This window comes from Myripristis murdjan, chromosome 23, assembly GCF_902150065.1.
Source record: "Myripristis murdjan chromosome 23, fMyrMur1.1, whole genome shotgun sequence".
Classification (NCBI taxonomy): Eukaryota; Metazoa; Chordata; class Actinopteri; order Holocentriformes; family Holocentridae; genus Myripristis; species Myripristis murdjan.
In genome coordinates, this window is record NC_044002.1 from 10,894,196 (window position 1) to 10,915,794 (window position 21,599).

Genomic DNA, 21,599 nt, shown 5'->3' on the forward strand with positions numbered 1-21,599 from the left:
TGTGTTTATGTGTCAGCCTGTCTGTCTGTCTGTCTCTGGTTGTTTTGCCTGTCAGCATTGTATAAATGTCTATTGTGGAGGTAATTGGGGACTCATCCAGCACCGTAACCAATGTTTGCACTCTTGTGGACTTTAGGAAAAATGTGATTATAGTAATTGTGGCCGACTGATGACATGGTAGATGAACAAAAGGTTTGTCATTACAATCTATGAGACCCATTCCTAATGTAAACCTTGTCTGATTGATAGAGCTGCTGTCCACCATGAATGATAGGTCTAGGCAGTCTGATGTTAATGCAGTCTCCAACATAATTTGATATTGTTCTGATATGAGAAATACATCAGAACCATAAATTAGTAACTGCTGGATTTTTTTTGATGAAGTTGTGAAATGAAATTTCTCACACATCATCAAGTAACAGTAGGAACCACAACATCTGTGTCCTTCTCCAGAGTATGCAACACCATTTTTCCTCTTCCTCTTCAAAGGAGGAAGCCCCCCTTCACGACCAACTCCCCGCCAAAGTGCTGAGCCAGTGGAAAATCTAACGTCCGTTCAAGAAACAAAGTGGTGGAGAAAGATTGGTTGACCAGGGGAAGCAATATTAATACAGCGTGTCCTGACTGATAGGGACATGGCCCCTCTTGTGAAAGTTGACTAATGAGCAATTTCCACGTTTACATTTTCCACTTACTCACCATGACTGTCACATGATCTGTAAGTGTCCCATAGGCATTTGCACCACAGTCAAATGTTTACTTTAAGAAAACACTTTTGGAAATGATCTCTCTGTTGTCATTTTTTCCATTCTCTTGGTTTTTCATTGTGCATTGTGGCTTGTGTAAATGACCTAATCAGTTCACAGCACTATGCTATCTCCAAATGTGATAAGATGTCAAGACTGTGACTAAGTTCTTCTCTCGGTTAGAATAGCAGACACGTTCTCGCAGTTGCACTTGCTAGACACTCCTCAACTGAACCTGTAATTATTTGTCAAGCTATCTTGTTTCAGGGTGTCTAGAGGTCTACCCCAGTAATTAAAGTCCTATGTTGGGATGAAGTTAAACACAACTATCTTGTTTTTATTCTTACATGTGACCCTTGGTATAACTTTGGCTTATCTTTAGAGTTTTCTTTCAGATACTCTGTGAAACTATGTGCTGTCTTACAATTTCAATTAATGGAGTAATTCTGTTTTGATTGTGGTTTTAATGAAACACAGAAGTTACCCTGAAGGGAACTTCCGCTTTTGGTGGAGTTTTGGCGTGGCTCATCACTAATGCTTAGTCAGACAGCATAAACAACACATTAGCATGCACAAAGGCTAATGACACTTGACATTTACTGTAGTTCACAAGATGCTCCAGAGCATATGGCAAATTTCCACTGAGAAACTGAGTCAACAGCAAGACTCAGACGACAGCTGTGGGGGAAATGATTGGTTTCCCCTACTCCTGATTTTAACAGACATAATTTCAAAATCTGTCCAAGATTAATTCTAAATTAAGCTGCAAGATACACTGAAATGTATTTTTTCTTCAGTTATTCATTTTCTGAGTTTTTCCACTTCTTTTTTTTTTTCTTCAGGGCATATATGTGTAGCCGGTTCCACAAGTAGTAACGCAAGAGAAAAAGCTTCATCAGTCCCCTTTAGCCCAAAGTAAATAATTCATTGTCACCATTAACAAGTCAAATGACAGGACAGCCTCTAGATTGTTGTTGTGTGGATAGAGCTAAATGGATCTTCTTCTTGCTAAATTCTGCATTCCCAAGGACTTTAAATGGATTGAACCGCAGATTAAGTAAGCTCAACTGAGCAAACAGGCAACGGTACCACAAGGCAAAATTCCAATTTACTGTCTGTCATATTTAGATAAAGAATAGACACGACAAACATTGGTATCTGGGTAGTAATGTGAAGGAAAATCTTGTCATGGAAAGACACACAGAGCAGATGGATTCCGCATGATAACAGATAACTTTTAATGAATCCTTCTAATGACTCTTGCTGTCCCAAGAGTGTGTGCATGTGTTCAGTTATTTATTCATTTATTGCTTTGTTTTTTGTTTGTTTGTTTGTTTGTTTGTTTGTTTGTTTTGTTGGTTTTTTTTTATATTGTTGTCCACGCATTATGTATACGAAAAGTACACATGCACAGCTCATGAAAAATACATGTCTGTGTGTATGCAGTGGGTGGAAAAACAATGCAAATAAAGTCTGCGCTGGAGCGTGACTATTTTTGCATTTGTAATAGCAGATGTGTTCATTTCCTGCTCTTCAGGTCTACAACCAGTGTCTCTGTACATCAGTCACAACAGAATAGCTGGAGACAGAATGCCTAAAGAGGGCATATGGCTAGACGCCTTATCAAGTATGACATTATACTGATCTAAGGTCAACAAACCCATGACCATCTAAATTAATGCCTGAACGGTAAGTTTGACTTCAGCAGTGGCTGAACAAGAAAGAAAGAAAGAAAGAGGGACCAGGAGGGACACACACTGATGGACAGACCGATACAGACACAGCAAGAGAGAGAGATGGAGGGCGTCAGTATCGTGATGGAGGGACATCTGCTCAGGGGTTGGCCAAACATGCAGCACTGCAGGCCTCCAATCAGAAAGCCTCCAAAACCACTGACACTGAACTGGAAAAATGGCACAAATAAAAATAGGATTTCGTCTCTCCTTTAGCACTGCGGGGTTTGAAGGCCCTCAGAGCAAAGTCTGTTTGCCAACCCCAGCTCAGCTGAGGCCGATACATTACTTTTAGGTCTGTGCAAAAAAACATCAATGTTGAAGTTCTGCCGTGCAATGACCCCGGTTTGAAGTTCAAGTGCAGCAGATTGATTGACAGCTGATGTTCAGGAGGGTGGGGGAGGAGATCTGATACCCAGACCTGACCAGTGGCATCGCTTGAAGACTCTTTATTGCAAACATAAACTTTCCAGACACTTCCTTTGCAAAAGTTGGACAGAGAAATTGGTTGAAATTCCACAAATGTTCTCTTTCCCCTCAAGGATATCTATCTGTCAATCTCTCTATCTGCATGTCTGTTTGCTCATCTGTCAGTATGTCTGTCTGCCTGCTTATGACCAACCAACACAGTCAAATAACAATTAGACATAAGGCAAAATGATTGCACAAGTCGGCTTACATAAATCAAGATTTTTTTCCCCCCTGCTCCTTCTCTTCCTCCTTCTTTCCATCTCTTTTTCTCCTTGACGTAGATCTGACTCAGAAGTTCTGAATCAACATTTTCCAAATTTTAAATTGCACACAGGCATAAACATGTTGAACTTTTCCCCTGTTTACAAATCTCAAGAGGTAAATGCTCCTGTGCAGTTTGGGCTGTTGCGTTAATGATAAATCCTATTATGTCAAGACAGCAAGTATATTACACTGTGGTTTAACCTCAAGTGGGCTTGTTTTCTGTTTATCATCTACCACCACTCGTGTCTTTTATTTAACCAGGGGTCCACCATCATGAAGTCATGAATCTGAAGATGAAGTTATTTCTCAAGTGCATTTTTCACCTGATTTCTGTGGTGCAGCCAAAATGCCTGATGTGCTGTTCCCCTTGAACGGAAATCCTTTTACCACCATCACACACATATTAAACATTTTATGCCACTTTATCTCTCTAATTCATTGCCTTGCTTAGCTGTTGGAGCATTGCACCTCATACTGTTTATAGGTCTGTTAAAACCATAAAGGTGATAGTTCAGAGTTTATTTGCAAAATGTGCTGCAGCACACAGTAATTAATAGCTCAGGAACTGCTACTGTGTACTTCCATGTCCTGTGTATTCATGTAGTGCATATTTTCAAGATGATCGATCTGTCTATAGTAAGGTATACAGGTCACAAACGCTTTACTTGTGTTCAGTCAATTCACTTTATTTGTTTCAGGTCAGAATCTACAATCTCCTGAGTTGGACTTTGAAAGTAATCCCTCAGCTCAACAGGGAGAGAGTTTTTGCTGAAATAAATAGGCTATATTGTCGGTAGCCTGAACATGTTGTGTCTATACTGTATATCCATACATCAGTAGGGGACAGATGTTGATAATATAGAGGTGACACAATTCACTGCACTCTCACACACAAACACACGTATACACACTAACTGTAAGCTGACCAGAATATGACCCACAATCTGTACCATGATTGTGGGTCATATTCTTTGGTAATCCCTAACCTATGACTTGTATGCTGATATGTATTGTCTAATCTTTATGCTTCAATTAGAAGGCCAAGAAAAGGGGGAGGAGAAAGGTAAAGACTACACTTGTGACTAGAATATAAAGCATTGCAGTTCATTTCATATGACTGTCAGCAAGGCAGTGGAGAGGCTGGCTGTCCGGTGTGTGACTCCTTCTCCACAGGACTGCTTGAAGAATTCAAAGAATACAGGCATTGAATCCAGAGAAGAAGAAAAAACAGCGCTACGTCATGGAAAGAATGACGTCAGGTTTGATTAGGCGCCGAGGGAAGAACCTTATGTAGGTGGAGTTCAGACCACCAGACACCAGAAATGATGCAAAGCACTGAGTTTTCTGTGCACACTCATTGCAGGCTGTATCATATGATGGGGAGAACTGATCTTTGAATAATCCCGTTATTATTAAGAGCGACAGGGGAGCAAAGAGGGAGTACTCGGGGATCATGACGTAACCGTTTCCATAGGCGACTGATATGCTGGCTAAACCAATGGGGATCCACACCAGCAGTCCATGCCCATCCTCCTCTTGACGTGCATCACATGTCCCCGGCGGTGTTGTGACAGAAGGTGATCAGTCGAAGCGGGAGCTTTCACCTTCGTTTACTTCCGTCTTCGCTTGAATCCACGTTAGGCGTAGCAGACCCCTTGCAAGAAAGTCCATTACAGCGGCTCATACATGGTCCAGTGTGTTTTAATTTTGCCAAACAAAGTAATACTTATGGTCTTGGTAAAATGCTTATGAGACAGCATTTATATATATTTTACATATTAGTAAAACATGTAGTCACTCTTGATTTGCACCTTTGGCATAACGATGTGTGCTTTAAGCACAGAATATCCGTCAGGGCTTGTGTATAAATGTGCTACAGTATACATTTACGAGACATCTTGCAGTTAGTTATATATATACATACAAACTGGTTTCAGACACGTGTACGCATGTGCGAAACGACTTCCGGTCTATAGGACAAGAGATTGTATTGCCTTAAAGCGGAGGGAACTATCTTGACGGTGAAGCGCGGAGACATTGGTTGTGACAGCGCAGTGGGCGGGATTTTACCTCAGATCAGGGGAGCGAGTCTAGTCTTTGGTGAGACTGAGGGGGAGCGATAGAGAGAAAGGGAACTGAGGTGTTCTTCACAGAACGGAGTGAGTATTTTTGGGTGTATTTCTGTGATAGCGGAGGAAATTACCGCTAGCAAATGGTCACTTCCCAGTGCTGGACGTTGCATATGTAAGGCTGAGCTTTATAGGTCCTTGATTTTTGTGTGTGTAAGGATACTCGAGGGCCAGTCACTGGTGGGTTTTAGCTGCCTTTGGTGGTTAGCTCCATGCGAGCTAATATCGTTAGCCAACGTTATTTCTTCTGTGGACTGACATTGGGCGTCTCGTTTTCCTACGGAGATAACGTTAAGCAGCCGGGGTGGGGAGTGGGGGTGGCAGATTGCCTGGTGGTTTTTTTTTTTAGTTAACTTAGACATTTACATCCCCCTGAGCTAAGTTTTTCGACTTGTCAGTGTGCTGGAAAGAGCTTTTTTGTGTGGTATTCCCCCTTTACAAGCAGCACAGGCTAACGTCTGTAAGCTAGTTGGCTAGCGTGTCTAGCATAGAATGTTATTTTGAACTGTTGGACTCCACGCGCTACAGTTGCTCGCAGACGAACGGCCGTTGGAAACTGAATCCCATAGAGGCACTTTTAAGTCATATGTTGAGTCGTCGATAAACAGCCACGTAAAGCCAGTGTTTGAGTGGAATAACTGAATGTCCGTCCTCAATTTAACAAACATCAGACCGTATTTCTGCGCCAGGAAGTCTGCGGTAAACCAAAGTTAACGTTAGGTCCAAGAATAGGTTAACTAAACCCTGGCAAACATCAAGTATCGGTCAAGAGACTAACAGCTAACTTGGCTAACGATATCTCAAAGTACCACCTTTCATCATTAGGAGTAACGTTGGTTAGATAAAGGAAGCGACTCAGTTCGCTTGTGCGGTGCCTGTGCAGAAACGTTGCCAGGGCTCGTCATGGACCTCGCCGGCTGGTGTGTTAGCTTATGTCAACGTTAGCTTGCTCCTTGATAAAGCTTCGCTCCAGGACTGTTTGATTTTTACAGTGAGATTTATCCAGTCGACGAGAAACCCTCTTTACCAGGTTCGGGCAGCAACCCCTGCTTTTGTCACGGTGCCAGCTGCATTGCCGTTTGGTCTATCCAATCAGTCTTGCCAAAAGCTTATCTATCGTGGTGGGGACCTGTCATTTTCAGCAGTGCAAGCTGTAACATCAATAAAAGGGAAACCGTTAACTTAATAGCTATCATTAGAGAGCACGCAGCTGTAATTCGGAAGTCAGTTTGTACCACGCTGCGACTTAAAGGTTTAGCGTCGAAGTGTCCTCGTGCTAATTTCCAAGTAACGCCACACAATTTAACCTAGACACTCTTAAGTACGTACATTAAATGCATAAGTTACACCCTGACCTTGATAGACAGCCCAGTACAGGTCCCAGTTCCTTTCGTCAACGTTACTACCTGCAATACTCCCATGTTGCTGTGAGTGCAGTCACTGAGCACCTTTTGGTGTCTAGTAGAAGGGATCAACCCTTATCCAATTAAATAGCACCCAGCTTGTTGCGATGCCAGCAGCGTTTGCCTGTCTCCGTGTAATGACTCGATATCTGCTGTGAATTAGCGCTGGCCAGTGACTTAACATTGATCAGAGTAGGCTATGTTTCAACTCAGTATTTGGGGTATACAACGTTAAATATGAATTTGCATTTTTATGGCAGGAGCTGTGGCATTCATGGAAGCATAGTATAGTTTTCATTACAGAATAACATGGAGTACTCAGCAGTTCTTAGCCAGAGGTAGGATATGATGTGAATGGCTATATTTTATTGTCAAAATGTGATGTAATAATAATTGCCATTTTGCACGATTGCTGGAATACATAGTAGGTTTGAGTAGCATTGGTTTAGTTTTCGTAGATTTTACTCTGTTAGATTAATATTTGTGTTCTAGCTAGTGGGTAATAGTTAATTGAAGCTATGGAGTTTGGTAGCCTATATAGAGGTTCAGACTTTGTTTAATGATTCACCTAAAGCATCAGTAACACAATCTGTTGCTGTGTCTGAGGCCTTTGAACCCAAACTGTTGCTGTCACTCAAAAATGAATGAGCCACTGTTCGTAGCAGACAGAAATAGTCTTCCTTTCACTTTTGTAGATCTTATTGTTTTAGCATGATAACTTGAGCATGTCCATTCAGTGTTTTGCAGTGGTATGTAATTACTTTTTTTTTTTTGGTTGGGTGTTTTATTCTTTATCAGCATATGTGTTTAAGATAGGGTTATTGGTGATGGTAATGGTAACCACAACTAGTTAGAATATGTGGTTTTGCAGATTGTTTTGGAAAATGGTTACTTTTCAGAGGTAAGAATATTTCATCTACATGGTTATAGGGTTCAGCTGGCTGGACTTTGCCCTAATTACATTTGTAGACCAACAACACCCTCAAGAGTAGAGCACTAGGCTCTCAGTCTCTGTTCAGCCCATTTTAAATTAATTAGACATGCTCAAGAGTACACGATTTCTGTGAACCTATCATAGTTTGCCATAAGCATATTGCTGTTTGGCTCTTTTGGCACGCTGATTTTTAGTAGTCAACGAACTGTAGTTACTCTGAAGCAGGCAAATGTGCATTAAGACTTACTGAGTATACTCTCCTCTCGGCCGTGAGGGCTTATCAACTCTCTCCTTGATTCATCATGGATGAGTCCCTTCACAGCTTCTTGATATGTGCACTCATTATATTGCCACACTCTGCTCTTCAGTCAGGTACAGGAGTTAACTAGTACCAGGTGTTTTCCATATCAGAATATTAAAATGGGCGACATTTGTGCCCAAATCAGCTATGTCTTAGTCAAATACTTGTAACTCAGCTAACTAAGACGTTTGCATTAAAAGCATGGTGTAGCTAGTAGAATATTGTGGGTCATTAATCTAAGGTGACATTGAGCCCCAAGTAAACCAGTGTGGAAAGCTAAATATAGTCTGTTGTTGTACTATTAAGCACATTGTAATGATGGTGTTATTTACTCATGATGGAGTATTGCTGGATTGTAAGGTGAAGGTTATTCTAACTAAGGATTTGAGGACAAGTGGGGTCTGACTCATTCATTACTACTCATTTTAGTTGGGCAAAGCAAAATTGCAAGCTCAGAATTGTGGCAAATGCCAATTTGCTTCCTCTGAATGCACTATGGAACTAGATGCACAGAAAGCGAGGGGATCATTATAAAGAAAAAGGCAAGCTATTGTCTGATGCAGTGTTTTCCTATACTTGTAAATGTCCACTAAAATACAGCTAATGCATGTATAGCTGAACATCAAGAATTACTCTTTAGGGCTGCTACAAAGTGTGGCAGAGCTGCCACCCTTTGTTAGTGGCAGTTAGCGGTCTCAAATACCAAATGACTAATCATTCACATTTTGTGGTTACGGGCAATTATCTTGTGTTGACATTTCTAAAATAAATGAATAAATAGGCTAATATAAGGAGAGATAATGACAGGTGCATCTTCCCTTTCCTGGTGCATGGACTTAAGGGAAAAAAAACAGCTTAGGAGTTGGCACTCAGTTGCGGTAGAAATGTTTTTTCAAAGGTTTTGAATCACTGCTACCATGAGAGGTCCTTGATCATACAGGCGTAGCTGCACAAAAAAATATTAGCCTGATAGGCACAGTAAGTGTGCAAGATTAGCTGCCAACAGATACACAGACACATAGACAGAAAACAGTGTTATTTTCAGTATTTCCCTGCCATTATAACATTGCATAGCACTCAAGTCGATTGAACGGGAAATATGGAAAAACAAAAATCCACCTAATGATAATGTTTTGCCAGTCAGTCTGTGGATGCACAGGCACTCAAGTGAATGCAACCAATTCAAAAATGAACTCGCGCTTTCCAAAAAGCAAAGAAAACCACAGTCGGGTCAGCTCTGGCTTCAGATGAGCGAGAGAGAAGTGGTGGTCGAGCAAGCTAGAGAGTGAATGAAGAGAGGGCGAGGCGGTAGCAAGAACAAAAGTTTTTCAAAGGTTTGAATCACCACAACCGCGATCATACATTCATAGCTGTGCACAAAAAAATTGGCTGATAAGCCCAGTATTATACGAGATTTGCTGCGGACAGATACACAGACAGACACATGACCAAACGCAAGATCTTTTCCAGGCTGCCACCTGGCAGAGATATCAAACTGACAGGCCTGACACAAAAAACACAAATTTCATGTTATCTCCATAATTGATCTCTTTGTATCATTTTAAGGCTTAGCTGTACACATTTCTGTCTCTACAAAAACATGTTCACACTGTTGATCATTATGATGGTGTACATGTTTGTCCCCAAATTAAACCCTCTTCCCTACCAGTATATATGTTTGACGAACACTCAGTAATGCATCATGATGAAACTGGAATGGCGGGACAGCAAGGTCATGCTGTGGCAGCACATGGCAGGGCAGTAGGACCTCAGGCCACTGAGCTTCTCTGTGGAGTCCCAGATAACAAAGAACACAGAGGGCTTCTCATCTTCAAAGTGGCTTGATCAAAGATGGCTAATTCTGTAATATATTCCATAGTGCCAACATGAAGGGCTCTGTAACCACAAAATAAAGGTATTCCTGGTAGTATTCTTATTTCTTTAAAATGATAAAATATTCCACAATTCAGTTCTGCAGTCACTGCATAGACACACATATTAAGGCTCACGTAGGGATGATAGGAAGTATGATATTTATGGTACATTTACAGTCTGAGGAGAACAGTTTTGTGATTTTAATATTATTATGTGGTAATTTATTTTGGCAACTTTAAAGATGCCAAAAGATGAATTAAATGGATTTGAATTAATTAAACAAATGTTTTATGATTCAAGGTTTTATTGTATTTTTGTCCACAGCACTTTTGGCCCTACAAAGAAAACATTCTGTCTTAGTCTTTTATACCTGGCATATACTTGGAAACTGTTCAGTCAGGGCAGATGGGAATAAGCAAACAGGAAGCAAATGATTTCACTAAACGGCTTCTCACAACTCACATACACATTCGCAACTATTTGAAGATGCCTTGACAAAGAGAAACATTGAATAATTTAACTTTTAAACTACATTATATGGTGGTAAGTAACTGATGGATGCTGTGTCGTAATGTTAGCTAATTTAGCTAATGTAGACCCCATGCAAATACAGTGTGATGTACTCTCGAGACTTCTGACAGACACAACGTTGTGCCAAACATTATGCTGCACACCAAGAGCACAGAAACGTAGAAATGGATCATGTAGATTTTATAATGCCTCTATTGGAGTTTTTAAGCTGTATGTGTTGAAAGTGTTTTAACATTTATATTGGTTAAGCACTACTAATATGTAGACCAGTAAAAACTCAAGGAATATATTAAATCTAATTGTTTTTAGATTTTAGGCCATTATAGATTCTTCCATAAATGAGGTTAGAAGAGCTGGAAATGGGAAGTGTGTTGAGGGTGACACCTCTGACTGTGTGTCCTTATGAACTGGCAGGGTCACAGTGTTTGAGAGCTGTGTAGAGGTTCTCAGTCTCTGGTGTGAAGTAGCGCTCTCAGAGCTGCAAGCCATGCGGCACAAGGAGGGCTGAGTGTCTCTGCTTTGTACCCTCCACATTTACACGGCCTGACCCAGTTCACTGACGGCCAGAGTTAGGGGGGGAGGGGGCAGTCTGGGGTAGCTAAAAATACCACCCCTCGCATCAGGCAGCTCCATTGCAGAGGGATCCCTAGAATTGCTATCCTTGACTCCCATCGAGTTGTTGGCACGTAAAGGTGCACAAACTGCCAGAGGGTTTCCTTAGACTGGGAACAAAGACATGAGGATATTTCTGAAATGCCTACAACAATAAGTTACACTGTCTGTGTAACTTATTCCACCTGCTACAGCCTTCCCGGTATAGGATTGCTGCCGTTAAACTTAAGTGTGATCACAGGTTTAATGGCTTGTGTAGAGAAGAGACAGGTGACTTATAAGCAATCTGGTCCTTACATGAAACTCACATATTTGTCGTATTACTGTGCTAGGGTGTTGCTGCTGTTGTATGCAAAGAGTTAACCCTAGCCTCTGTCATTCGACCATACCATGCCAGCTGTTGGCTTGGAGATCCAATCACAATGATTTTCCACTGTTGTGACATGTGACCTGCTCTGCAACCCGAAACTGTCGCAGCGCAGCAAATGTTGGCACTTCCTTCATCTTGGCGTTGTTGCCGCTTTCAGAGTAGAGGGTGCTCTGAGAGCATTAAACAGAAGGATAGGGAAATGGAGAAGGCATAGAACTGTCTTCATTACATTAAGATGAATAAGTGCTTTGCCCATGTCATGCCCAAGGCAACTGAAATATTCCTACAATTTTTAGAGTGTCATGTAAGGAAAACACATTCAAAGTTATGCATTCCAATGTGCAAAATGATATGTTAAGGAATCTAGACACACTGGAAATTTAGACTACCTGTCTGAATTTTTGGGAAGCTGTATCTTAAAAATCTATTCCACACAAGAGCCAGAAGGTTTCAGAGAGGAACTGTGACTATGGCACATATTTAATTTAGTTGTGAGTAAAAGTTTAAATTTGTGTTTTACACATCTGATAACCATAAGAAAACACCACGTGAAATATCTTGGTGGAGACCTTGGTGTGCACGAAGGACTTCACCCGAAACTTGTGGCCCGTGCAAGAGGTACAAGAGTATTACCTCTTCAAAGTAGGGGTTTCTGCCACCTCTGCCACCTCAGAAATGCACCCAACCCTGCAATTATGCAGTGTAATGAATAATAAATCCTGTCCCTTTTTCCATGGCAGATGGCCCCAAATAGAATCTCAACATGTGACAGAATAGTTTCCAAGAATCTCAATGGAATAAGCTGCAAGCCTTTATTTGTGTAGCTAGTGATAATAAAAGCTACATTTTTCCTCATGTCACATCTGTGTCCCAGTTAAGTTTTTTGACATATTTTGATTTGGGGGTGTTGCTTTAGAAGAGTATGTTTTGAAGTTGTTTGGTGTAGAAGACAGATGAATAGTGCTTACAAGCATGTTTAGATCATTGTGTTCTAGCCAGACACATGCAGACAGCAAGTAAAACTGACTCTCCAGCTGGTGGCCACAATGAAAGATAACCGCAGCTTTTTTTTTTTTTTTTTTTAGTCAAGGAATTGTATCCTGGTCTGTTTGCACTGGTGCCTTCCTTTATGAAACTGATGACTCAGTCCAGGTTCCATTTTGCTCTACATAGCAATGTAGATTATAGTTTGACTTTGTTTTACACCTGAAATTACAGTATGTTTTTTTTGTATTTGCTCTATTACGTGTGCTGCTACGCCAAAGTCCCTCATGATTCTAAGAAATTCAGCAAATTAAATCCTCCTTAAAACAGAATGACAACTGCTGTACTTTAGCCTGCACTTTTGAATGAACCAGTCTCATTGTGTTAGACTGATTAAATCTGAATGGACAGCAGTCTCTCATTAGAGTGGACTCTCCCATGTAGAGCACTGTGGAGCTCCCTGATGCCACAGATAGTCTTAATTAGATTAAACAGAAGGCTTTTCCTGAGGTAATCTGTCAGTCGGCCCCAACGCACCATGTAACATCACAAGTGAAACGGCAGGAGGCTGGTGCTCCCCGCCCGACAATGTCAAACCTGTGTTGTTTGCCTTGCCAAGGTACTGTGATAATGGAGAACTGGAGACTGGAATTTTTAGATTGGGAGTTTGATTTAGGTAAGATTAGATTGTACTGCTTTACATAGGAAACAGCTGTGCTTTAACATGTAGATTGACCTAATAAAATATAAGGTAATTGTTATGTTTCAGTTAGTCTTTTAAAAGTAAAATAATTACTGGTATATTGATGTGAAATGTGATGGTTTTAATAGCAAGAGAAACTCTGCCATGCCAGAGATGGGAGTTTTCACAGTCAGTGTGCTGGTACGTGGATAGTATGTATCAAAAGCAGCTTAAAACATAATTATGATACATGCACATAAGAAACACATCACAGTATTGATGGATATTAGAGCTCTTTTTGTCATTGAATAGTTTTGTTGTGAATACTGCATGCATCATTTTAAAGCATGACAATATGCCCAGCTTCAGTTTCTCCCTGCCAATCCCACTAGTCTGAAAATTGAAAGTCACTGGTCAAGGAGATCAGTATTGTGGAAAAAGGGGGAAGGGTCGGAAGGAGTGGTTATCAAATCAGTCCGATTATGCTGAGGCAACCTGGTACTGGTAAAATCCTGCGCTTAAATGTATGGACTTGCATGTGGAGGTAACTGCAAATATTGTCTATTAGCTCAGTCTGTCAAATGAGTGGTTTTAAGATTGCGTTAATCACAAGGTAATTTGTGGATTAATTGCGATTAATCACATTGAAATATATATATTAAATGACTTGCTTGCTTATTTTTTCAGTGTTGTATAGTGCATTTGAAAACAATCGTTTTACAGGGTTTATATGATGAATTCCTGCCGCAGTCTTTATGATGTTTTTCAAACCGTTGTCTTCAACAATGCTTACAGGCCTATAGTTCATGGAAATTCATTAAACAGTCAGTTTTGCTGTGTTGTCAGATTTGCCCCTTATGCTCCGCTACTTTTGGTTTGTAATTTAGATCAGATTTTAGAGTCATTGCACTCCAACATTTCAGTTTTGCATTAAGTCCATATGACTTTATTTCTGTCCAGAGATCTGAAAGCTTCTTGAAGAAAAACTTGACAGCCAGCGGGCAACAGATTATCTTGTCATTAATTTTGGCTATTATTGGTATTCAGTATCTTGGTGCTGGCAGCATACGCTTTGTCATGTGTGATGTCGAGAGGGGTTAAGGTGGACACCAATTTGCCACCGATCAAAACCGGCCAATTATACACCTGATTGGCTCAGACTGGAACCAGCAGGTCTGTCTTATTGTAAAGCAAATTGTATTAGCTGGTTGGGCATCACATTGTGGCTGCGCCAATTAGCGAGAACAACAGTATACTAACAAGCAGACATGAAACCAGATTATTGTGAGTAACCAGGTTATGTTACCTTACACCAATTATAGTCAAAATCTTTGTAAACATGCACTCCCCTACTCTGACCTCCCCCAGACAATCATCGCGCTATGTTTTGTATTGTTTTCATCAGATCAGTCCCTAATATTCACTCTATCCTTTTGCAGATGCGAACTTGTAAAAAGAAATGCCGAGAAAGAGTGTCTGCTGTGTGGGGAATTCTACATAGTAGAGTTCTGTAACCTTCTGCACATTATTTTCATTTGAAAAAATAGGAAAAAGTCAAACAGTTATGTAACTTAGTGCACTTTATTTTATTTACTTTATTTTTCATTTGGAGAAGTTCTTTAATCTTTTGAGTGTATTTTATGCAGACCATTATTTATTTATGTGAAATTTATTTATTTATGTGTTGTATGCTGTTAATTATATCAAACTACACAAAATTGGTATCGGCTGGGGTTGGTATTGACAGGTCAGGCTTTTCAAGTAATATGCAATGAGAATTACACCCAAAAAATTTATTTTATTTTTTTTTTTCTCTGATCGTTTTGTGCTTTATTTTTAAAGTTTTGTGAATTAAAAATAGCATATGTCTACGTACAGCTGTTAGCCCAGGGGTAACTTACAGCTGTTTTTCCAGTTCAGATTGTGTTAGTTCTGCCAACTGCAGTTCAGTGATTGTTTGAAAATCACAATTTATTTTATCAGTCACAATGAATTATGGTCAGTGCAGTTTTCTAACACATATTCAAAGTCAATGTTGACATTTTTATTTATCTGTTTCCTTTGTCCTTTCAGATCTGCATGTGTAGTGGTCTCTGTCTCTGTGGATGATCCTCAGTCACCATGAAAGACTAGGAACTCAGCTCTCCGAGGGATATGGCCTTTTCTGATTTATCCCTGTCGCGCTACCTGGCTTCTGACTCCAGCTGCCTCTGAAGGGACTTTCAGCTGTTTATGGGAACTACCACTGTGCTCGCTCTGTTGAGGATTTGAGTTTTTCTAGGACGCCATTTCCTGTCCCCACTGTTAAGTTGAGGCAGCAACGCTGCACAGTAGTGTGGGGAAGCGTGAGACGATGGCGAACAACTCATACAGTGGGGTGAAGAACTCCATGGTGGAGGCCAACCACGATGGAGACTTTGGCTGCACACTCAAAGACCTGCGCTCGCTCATGGAACTGCGGGGTGCAGAGGCGCTAAGCAAAATTAGGGAATCTTATGGAGATGTTCAAGGACTCTGCAGCCGGTTGAAAACATCACCTATAGATGGTAGAGTAAAGCCTCCACAACACTCAACGACAACTGTTTTTAATGGGATAAAATACAGGATGCTTTCCCAACACTGCTAGTAGCGAGTGCTATAGGAATGCACATGTGGTATATAGTTTAGGAGGCGTCATTGGCTTTGTCATCCATATTACCTTGACATCACTTCCTTGGAAAACTCACATGCCAGACAGGTGGCCAGTCAGGCTGGCACTGACCTGGGCCAGTCCTGCTCTATTTCTAGGCCTGTGGATATGTCCCTTGCACCCTCCCTTTCTCCCTTTTCACCTCTGTGTGTGTGTGTGTGTGTGTGTGTGTGTGTGTGTGTCTCTGTATATGTCTGTGTTAGTGAGTAGGCTTCAGACAGACCAGCTGTCTGACTGGGCACAGGACCAGGCTGCAGGCAGGTCAATGTTCCACATGTGGCGGACAAAACAGGAGGGTGTGAGGCTAGCTAGTAACGACTTGAACATGGTTGGGAAGGAGTGAGCTCATCTTTTGAATAGCTCTTTCTTGTGTGTTTAGTTTTTGCTACCAAAGCATTACTTTACTGGCCCTTCACAATGCCCTAACCCTAACCTGCCACCTCATGAACCCTGTTGATGATCACAACTCCATTCTCCCTGAGTTAGTTTTGAATATTGAAAGCGACCATTGCAAACAGCGCAACAGTGTGACAATGTTTTCTCGCACATTGTAGACAAAACCACCCAATTTCCTTAGCTTCTCTTCCCTCACCCTTTGCTGTGCAGTGGTGATGGCACTTTCCAATGTTGAAGTCATGTGACCTGGCCAAAACTGTCAGAAAACTGAAGACTTTTGTTAGGGCCTCATCTAGGCACTGTTGCTTTACAGCACCTTTTCTTTTCCTTCTGTCCTTTTTCTTTTACCCATTCTCTTTCTCACACAGTCTCTGTCACTCTCTCTGCCTAATAGCCAGTATGACCTTGATTGAACCCTTGGGGGAGGGGATTTTCAGTTTGATCCCAGATTAAAACGGCACCGCATATCCACTGTAGCAGCAACAGTCCTGTGTGCAGTGTCTCAGAGCAAGTAAAATGCCTGTGCATCGCTAAACTCAAAATGGAATGTGAAAAATACCATGAACAGCTCAAAGCATCTTTCATTCATGAAAGAATCATTAGCTCTCAGTTTGTTTCTTCACATTTAGTTTTTTTCAAGAAAATGTATATTAAGTTCACCAGGTACATGATGCTGTGTCTTCTGCTGTTTTTAATATGTTGTGTAGTCCATTGTCTAAATAGTGTGGAAAAAAAATGTTGAATAATGCTAGCAGTTCAGAGAGAGAGTTGTCTAAACATGCATGTGTAAGTGTCTGTCAAGTGGGTGAAATTGCAGAGTCTTGTTATAATTGGAGCATGAATGACATTGGATGTTTCGTATCTGTGAATGTACTTGTCTTCTCCTGCCTACCCAGTTTTCCCTACTCTGCAACAACAAAAGAATGTGGCCCGGCCAGGCCTGCCAGCTTGTCTGGATTGTATCTCATGACTGAGCCAGCATTAACATGTTAGATATTTAATGAATATAGTAGTATCTGTTGTCCTGAAACATTATATTGTGTGTTCTCTAACTGTATATGTTGGTAATACAGCAGAATATTGTAATCAGGCTTGGAATATCAAAGCTAGTTTTCAGCCCAAACCTCTGACTCTGTTACCATCCTTGAGCAGTTGTCCAGTTGCAGTTTTCATTTTGTGAATATCAAACAATCATAGAGACTCACAGAGAATGCTAGATAAATTAAGGGTATCTTTTTTTGTCAAAAGGACTCCCTAATTTGGAAAGCAAGGGCAGCTGCCTAAAATTTTGTTTTTCCCGGTTTGAAGGAGTTTTGCTTTTACTCTTGCAATTATTAGTAAGTGCACTGTACAGATAAGCTCAAGTAGGTCCACGTTTTCCCCCTCAGTGCGTGCTGTTCCACTTGGTACGTGGCCACCAAGCTTTTGATACTTTGGTTTTCATTCAGCTCATTCATCACTAGCCTGGGAAATTAAGCCGTCATTTAAGATTACAGGAGCTTGACAATTGAAAAGGGATTTCTAATTAGTTGGCTGGTCATTTCTCTAACCTCTTAAGCCAATCCTTTGGTAATCCTTAGCCACTTCCAAGCCTCCCCACCCTTGTAAAAAGAAAATTGACCGCACTTTACTGGTGCAACTATGCATCAACTTGTACTACTGTTAGCTTAACTTTAAGTACAGTGCTTCATGTAGAAATGAATCTAAGACTCTATGCCTGTTTGGATTAGGCCAAATGTCACTCATAATGGCACAAACTAGAGCCATTTTCCATAGTGCCACAGCAACATTTCTTATCTTCCCAGAGGACCCTGTTTACCCTGCATAATAAGGGACTTATAAAATGGTCAAGGCCACTTTGTATCAATATTATTGACAGTCTTTCCCTATTTTCCCTCTTACAGTTATTCCCTGTTGATTGCTGTTTTAGTGTAGTCAAATATTTGGGTTCCAGCCTATTGATCCAATCAGTTGTGGGCTGAGAGGCTTCCGCTGTTGAACTGCAATTCACAAATCTGACAGGCTCTCCACATCTTTCATCCCAGCCATTGCACCCTCTCATTCAATGGGAAGGTTCAGACTGTTAAATGATAGTTTTCTCCTTGTAATTCAGTGGGCTGGCTCAGCTTGTGTTCATGTCTGAATTCAAAATGATGAGGTTAGAAGGGCTTTTGCCAGTGAGTGGAGGCAGCAGATGGCCAGGCCCCACTTGTGTTGGTACTCTCATGGTTCTGGTGCTGTATGTTGGTTTAACTGCTGTAATCTCTAGCTTTTTAAGATGTGATTCGTGTGGACTGTTGGTTTCACCTATTTTTTTGTGTTCAGTTCCTAAGTAACCAAAAGCCTCTTTGTAGAACATTTGTTTAGACTTTGTTACTTGTGTCTCTTGGCATGCCAACTTTTGTTGTTTCACTAAGGCATAGTCTTATGGACTTATGGACAGAGGAAAGATCTTTAAAACTACATTGCCATTTATCAGTCACTATGCAGTGGTTACTGTAAAATGCACCGTAATCTGATTTTTACCTGACGAAAGCAATACTCCAGCCTAAGATGATAACTGGTACACACATAGACGTAACCTAGATTTCTGATCAAACTTTTGATTTATTTGACCCGGTAAACATTTGTCTGATTTAACTGATGTGCATATTAAATATTAAATATGCACATGTAGAAAACGCTCACAGAGCTTATAATGACTGCTGCATGAATCCATTACATCTGCTGTTCATAGCTGAAACGGAGAATAATGCGGATTGTTATCAAGGTATTTTATTAGCACATTAATGGGCAAATAATACAGAAAACATCAGCTAGCTTCTGTTTCTGAGTACGGTAACACATCTTTCAAGTAATTTGTATAAAACAAGATTCTTGAAGGAAATCACATTACTTTCAAAGAGGTGAATGCTTGACTTGTACTGTCACCATTTTATGTTTAGCTAGTTATAGTAATCATGGTATTTTGTGCAAAGGGTACCCATCGTATGGAAGTAAGATTGTTGTGAAGTTGCTTGTCTAGTGTAAGCCTCCAGTCCTTATGTCGGACAGTGCGATGACACTTCTCCATCCATACAGAATTGTGTGCAGGTAGGAAAAGGTTGGCTGTGACCAGGTCTAGAGTGAAAAGCTTACCTCGACCCCCACTGGTGGCTGAAATGACAGTACGCTGGGGGTCAGCTGGGGACAGGCATCCAAATTAAATGGTTAATGATTAGCTGCTTTACTTGAGACGGACTCATGGCACTAAAATGATGTGAGGGCCCAGGGCCAACCTATTTTCTGTTTGTGTCCAATGGCGGGAGGCCCATGTAAATCGTTCTCTGTCACTTTTATTCATTGCACTAATGCAAAGGGAAAATGTGGTGGAAAATTGAATGGGGTATTAGCTGTCAACATGTTTTTATAAGAGGCGTAGATAATCAAAGCAGACGGTGAGAGACATCTAAGGAGTAGCAAGAGGCAGCTATGCAGGATAATGCCCATAGCCTCTTCTTGGAGCTCTTCTGGTGAGTCATCACTCTGCTTACACCCCACCAGAAAAGTTATTGCTGGCCCTCAACAGCACTTAGCCATGTACCCAGTGTTGCAGGAGTTAGCTGTTGTCGAATATTTTTTCTCTGCTTTATTATCGGGGTTTGCAGTGGGGAGAAAGGAAACATGGAAAAGAGATGTTACACGTCTTTAACTGAATCTGAACCCATGTCAGTACCAGTATGTGGTGTATTTCTTAGTGTGATTCCTCATTTATGTAATATATTTAAGTGGGTAAAGCATAGTTCAGTTATCTTGGACATGTATTCTGTTTATTTACAATATTAACTAATAGTAGGTTCAGCAAGACCATGAATTGTGGGCTGAACTTCATTCTTTGCAACATGGTGTTGCCATTATTCTCGATGGACTGCCCTTCAGTTCTGTTGAATGTAGTAGACTGCATCTTTTCAGTACTTTCCCAGTTTGTCTCAGAAAGTAATTATTACACTAATGAAAGTGTCTTTTATTAATTGTTTGGGGAAAAGGACAACCAGAAAACCAGTGGTATGCCATTATGTTGGAAAAGACTGATTTCTGCTTGTCAGATACTTATGGAAATTGGGAAAGGAGAAAATTATTCTTACCTTGATGCTAAATAGTATAATTATTATAAAAATTGGCATGATAAGTAGTTTCAGGTGTTAGTTTCAGATAGTGGTTAATTAGTTTGGGTAACCATTTTTTTGTGATTTTTAACATGAATAGATGCCCCCACCTGAACCTGCCTCTGAATATGGCCTGAGTTTTCTTACTGCTTGGTCATGCACTTAATGGCTCTCGATAGATGCTGACAAGGAATTGGAATTCTGATGCATGTTTAACTGTTTACTTGACATTGGTTAAGACAGAATGATGCAAAAATGAAGCCCAATTTCAGGTGTTGAAATCAAATGACTTGCATGCACAAGCTGCAGCATTAAATAATGAAATGTCTAAGCAACAAAAGCTGCAACTGACTATTTCCTTTATTGATTTATCTGGAGATTATTTTTGATCAACCATTTAGTTTGTAATATGTCAAGCATAATTTAAATGCCCATCACAAATAGCAGACCTGAAAGTGATGTCTTAAAATTGCTTAGTTGTCCCAGTAGCTAAAAATTTCCCAAAATAGTCATTATATAATGATATAAAACAGAGAAATCAGATCTTTGTATTTAAGCTTTAATCAACAGTAATTTTACTTAATTGACAAACAATTAATTGATAATAAAATATAATTGAGCTATTTTCTGTTGATAGACTAATTAATAAAGTAACCCGACTGTAATTCTGTGTTTGCTCTTACATTTAACCTACAAGTTGAGTTGCTTTCAACTCATTTCAGTGAAGTCACAAATTGTAATACATTATTACATTGTAATAAAAAGAGAAAAGATGAATCAGGACAGTGATTAAATATGGAAATGTTTATTAATCTTGCATCAAAAGATGATTGTAACATTGGTACAGTTTTACTTGGTAAATGGGCAGTAGAGAAAACATTAATTTCATTGTCAACCTGCAGTTCTTTTCAAAACATGTAATGATTTCCAGTCCGTGATGACATGAAGAACCTCTCCCAGTTTCTTTTGCCAGAAATATCCAATTGTTTCCTGTGGTGTCCCCCATCATTTTTGACAGCTTTTCTGTACAGAGCATGAGCCAGATTGCGAGGTGAACATTTTAGCTCCCTCCTAGTGCTTATGTCACTGTAAGACTCATGCAGCAGACTTATTACACACGTGGTGTGGTGATCTTTGATGCACCTGCTGGCCACAGAGAGTTGTACATGTCTCTCCATACATTGACCCTCGTGATCCTTTTTCCCCATTAAGATGATGCTTTTCCTAGTGCAGCCTCTCTTCAGCCTTCAATAGCTGACCCCTCCCTTCCCACCCATCTGCCTGTCAGCAGCCGTTTCACACACACTCTCCCCTGGCCCCCATTCCTGCTCCAC

General features: G+C 40.5%; 1 protein-coding gene across 1 annotated transcript in view; it reads left to right on the forward strand.

The window, feature by feature from the left end:
• Positions 1 to 5,244: 5,244 nt before the first annotated feature.
• atp2b1a (ATPase plasma membrane Ca2+ transporting 1a) overlaps positions 5,245 to 21,599 on the forward strand; it is a 43,834-nt gene continuing 27,479 nt past the window's right edge. Inside the window, 2 exon segments of the mRNA XM_030045500.1 lie at positions 5,245 to 5,373; positions 15,109 to 15,581. Of these exon segments, the coding sequence (XP_029901360.1) occupies positions 15,389 to 15,581 (193 nt within the window). The 5' untranslated portion in view covers positions 5,245 to 5,373; positions 15,109 to 15,388.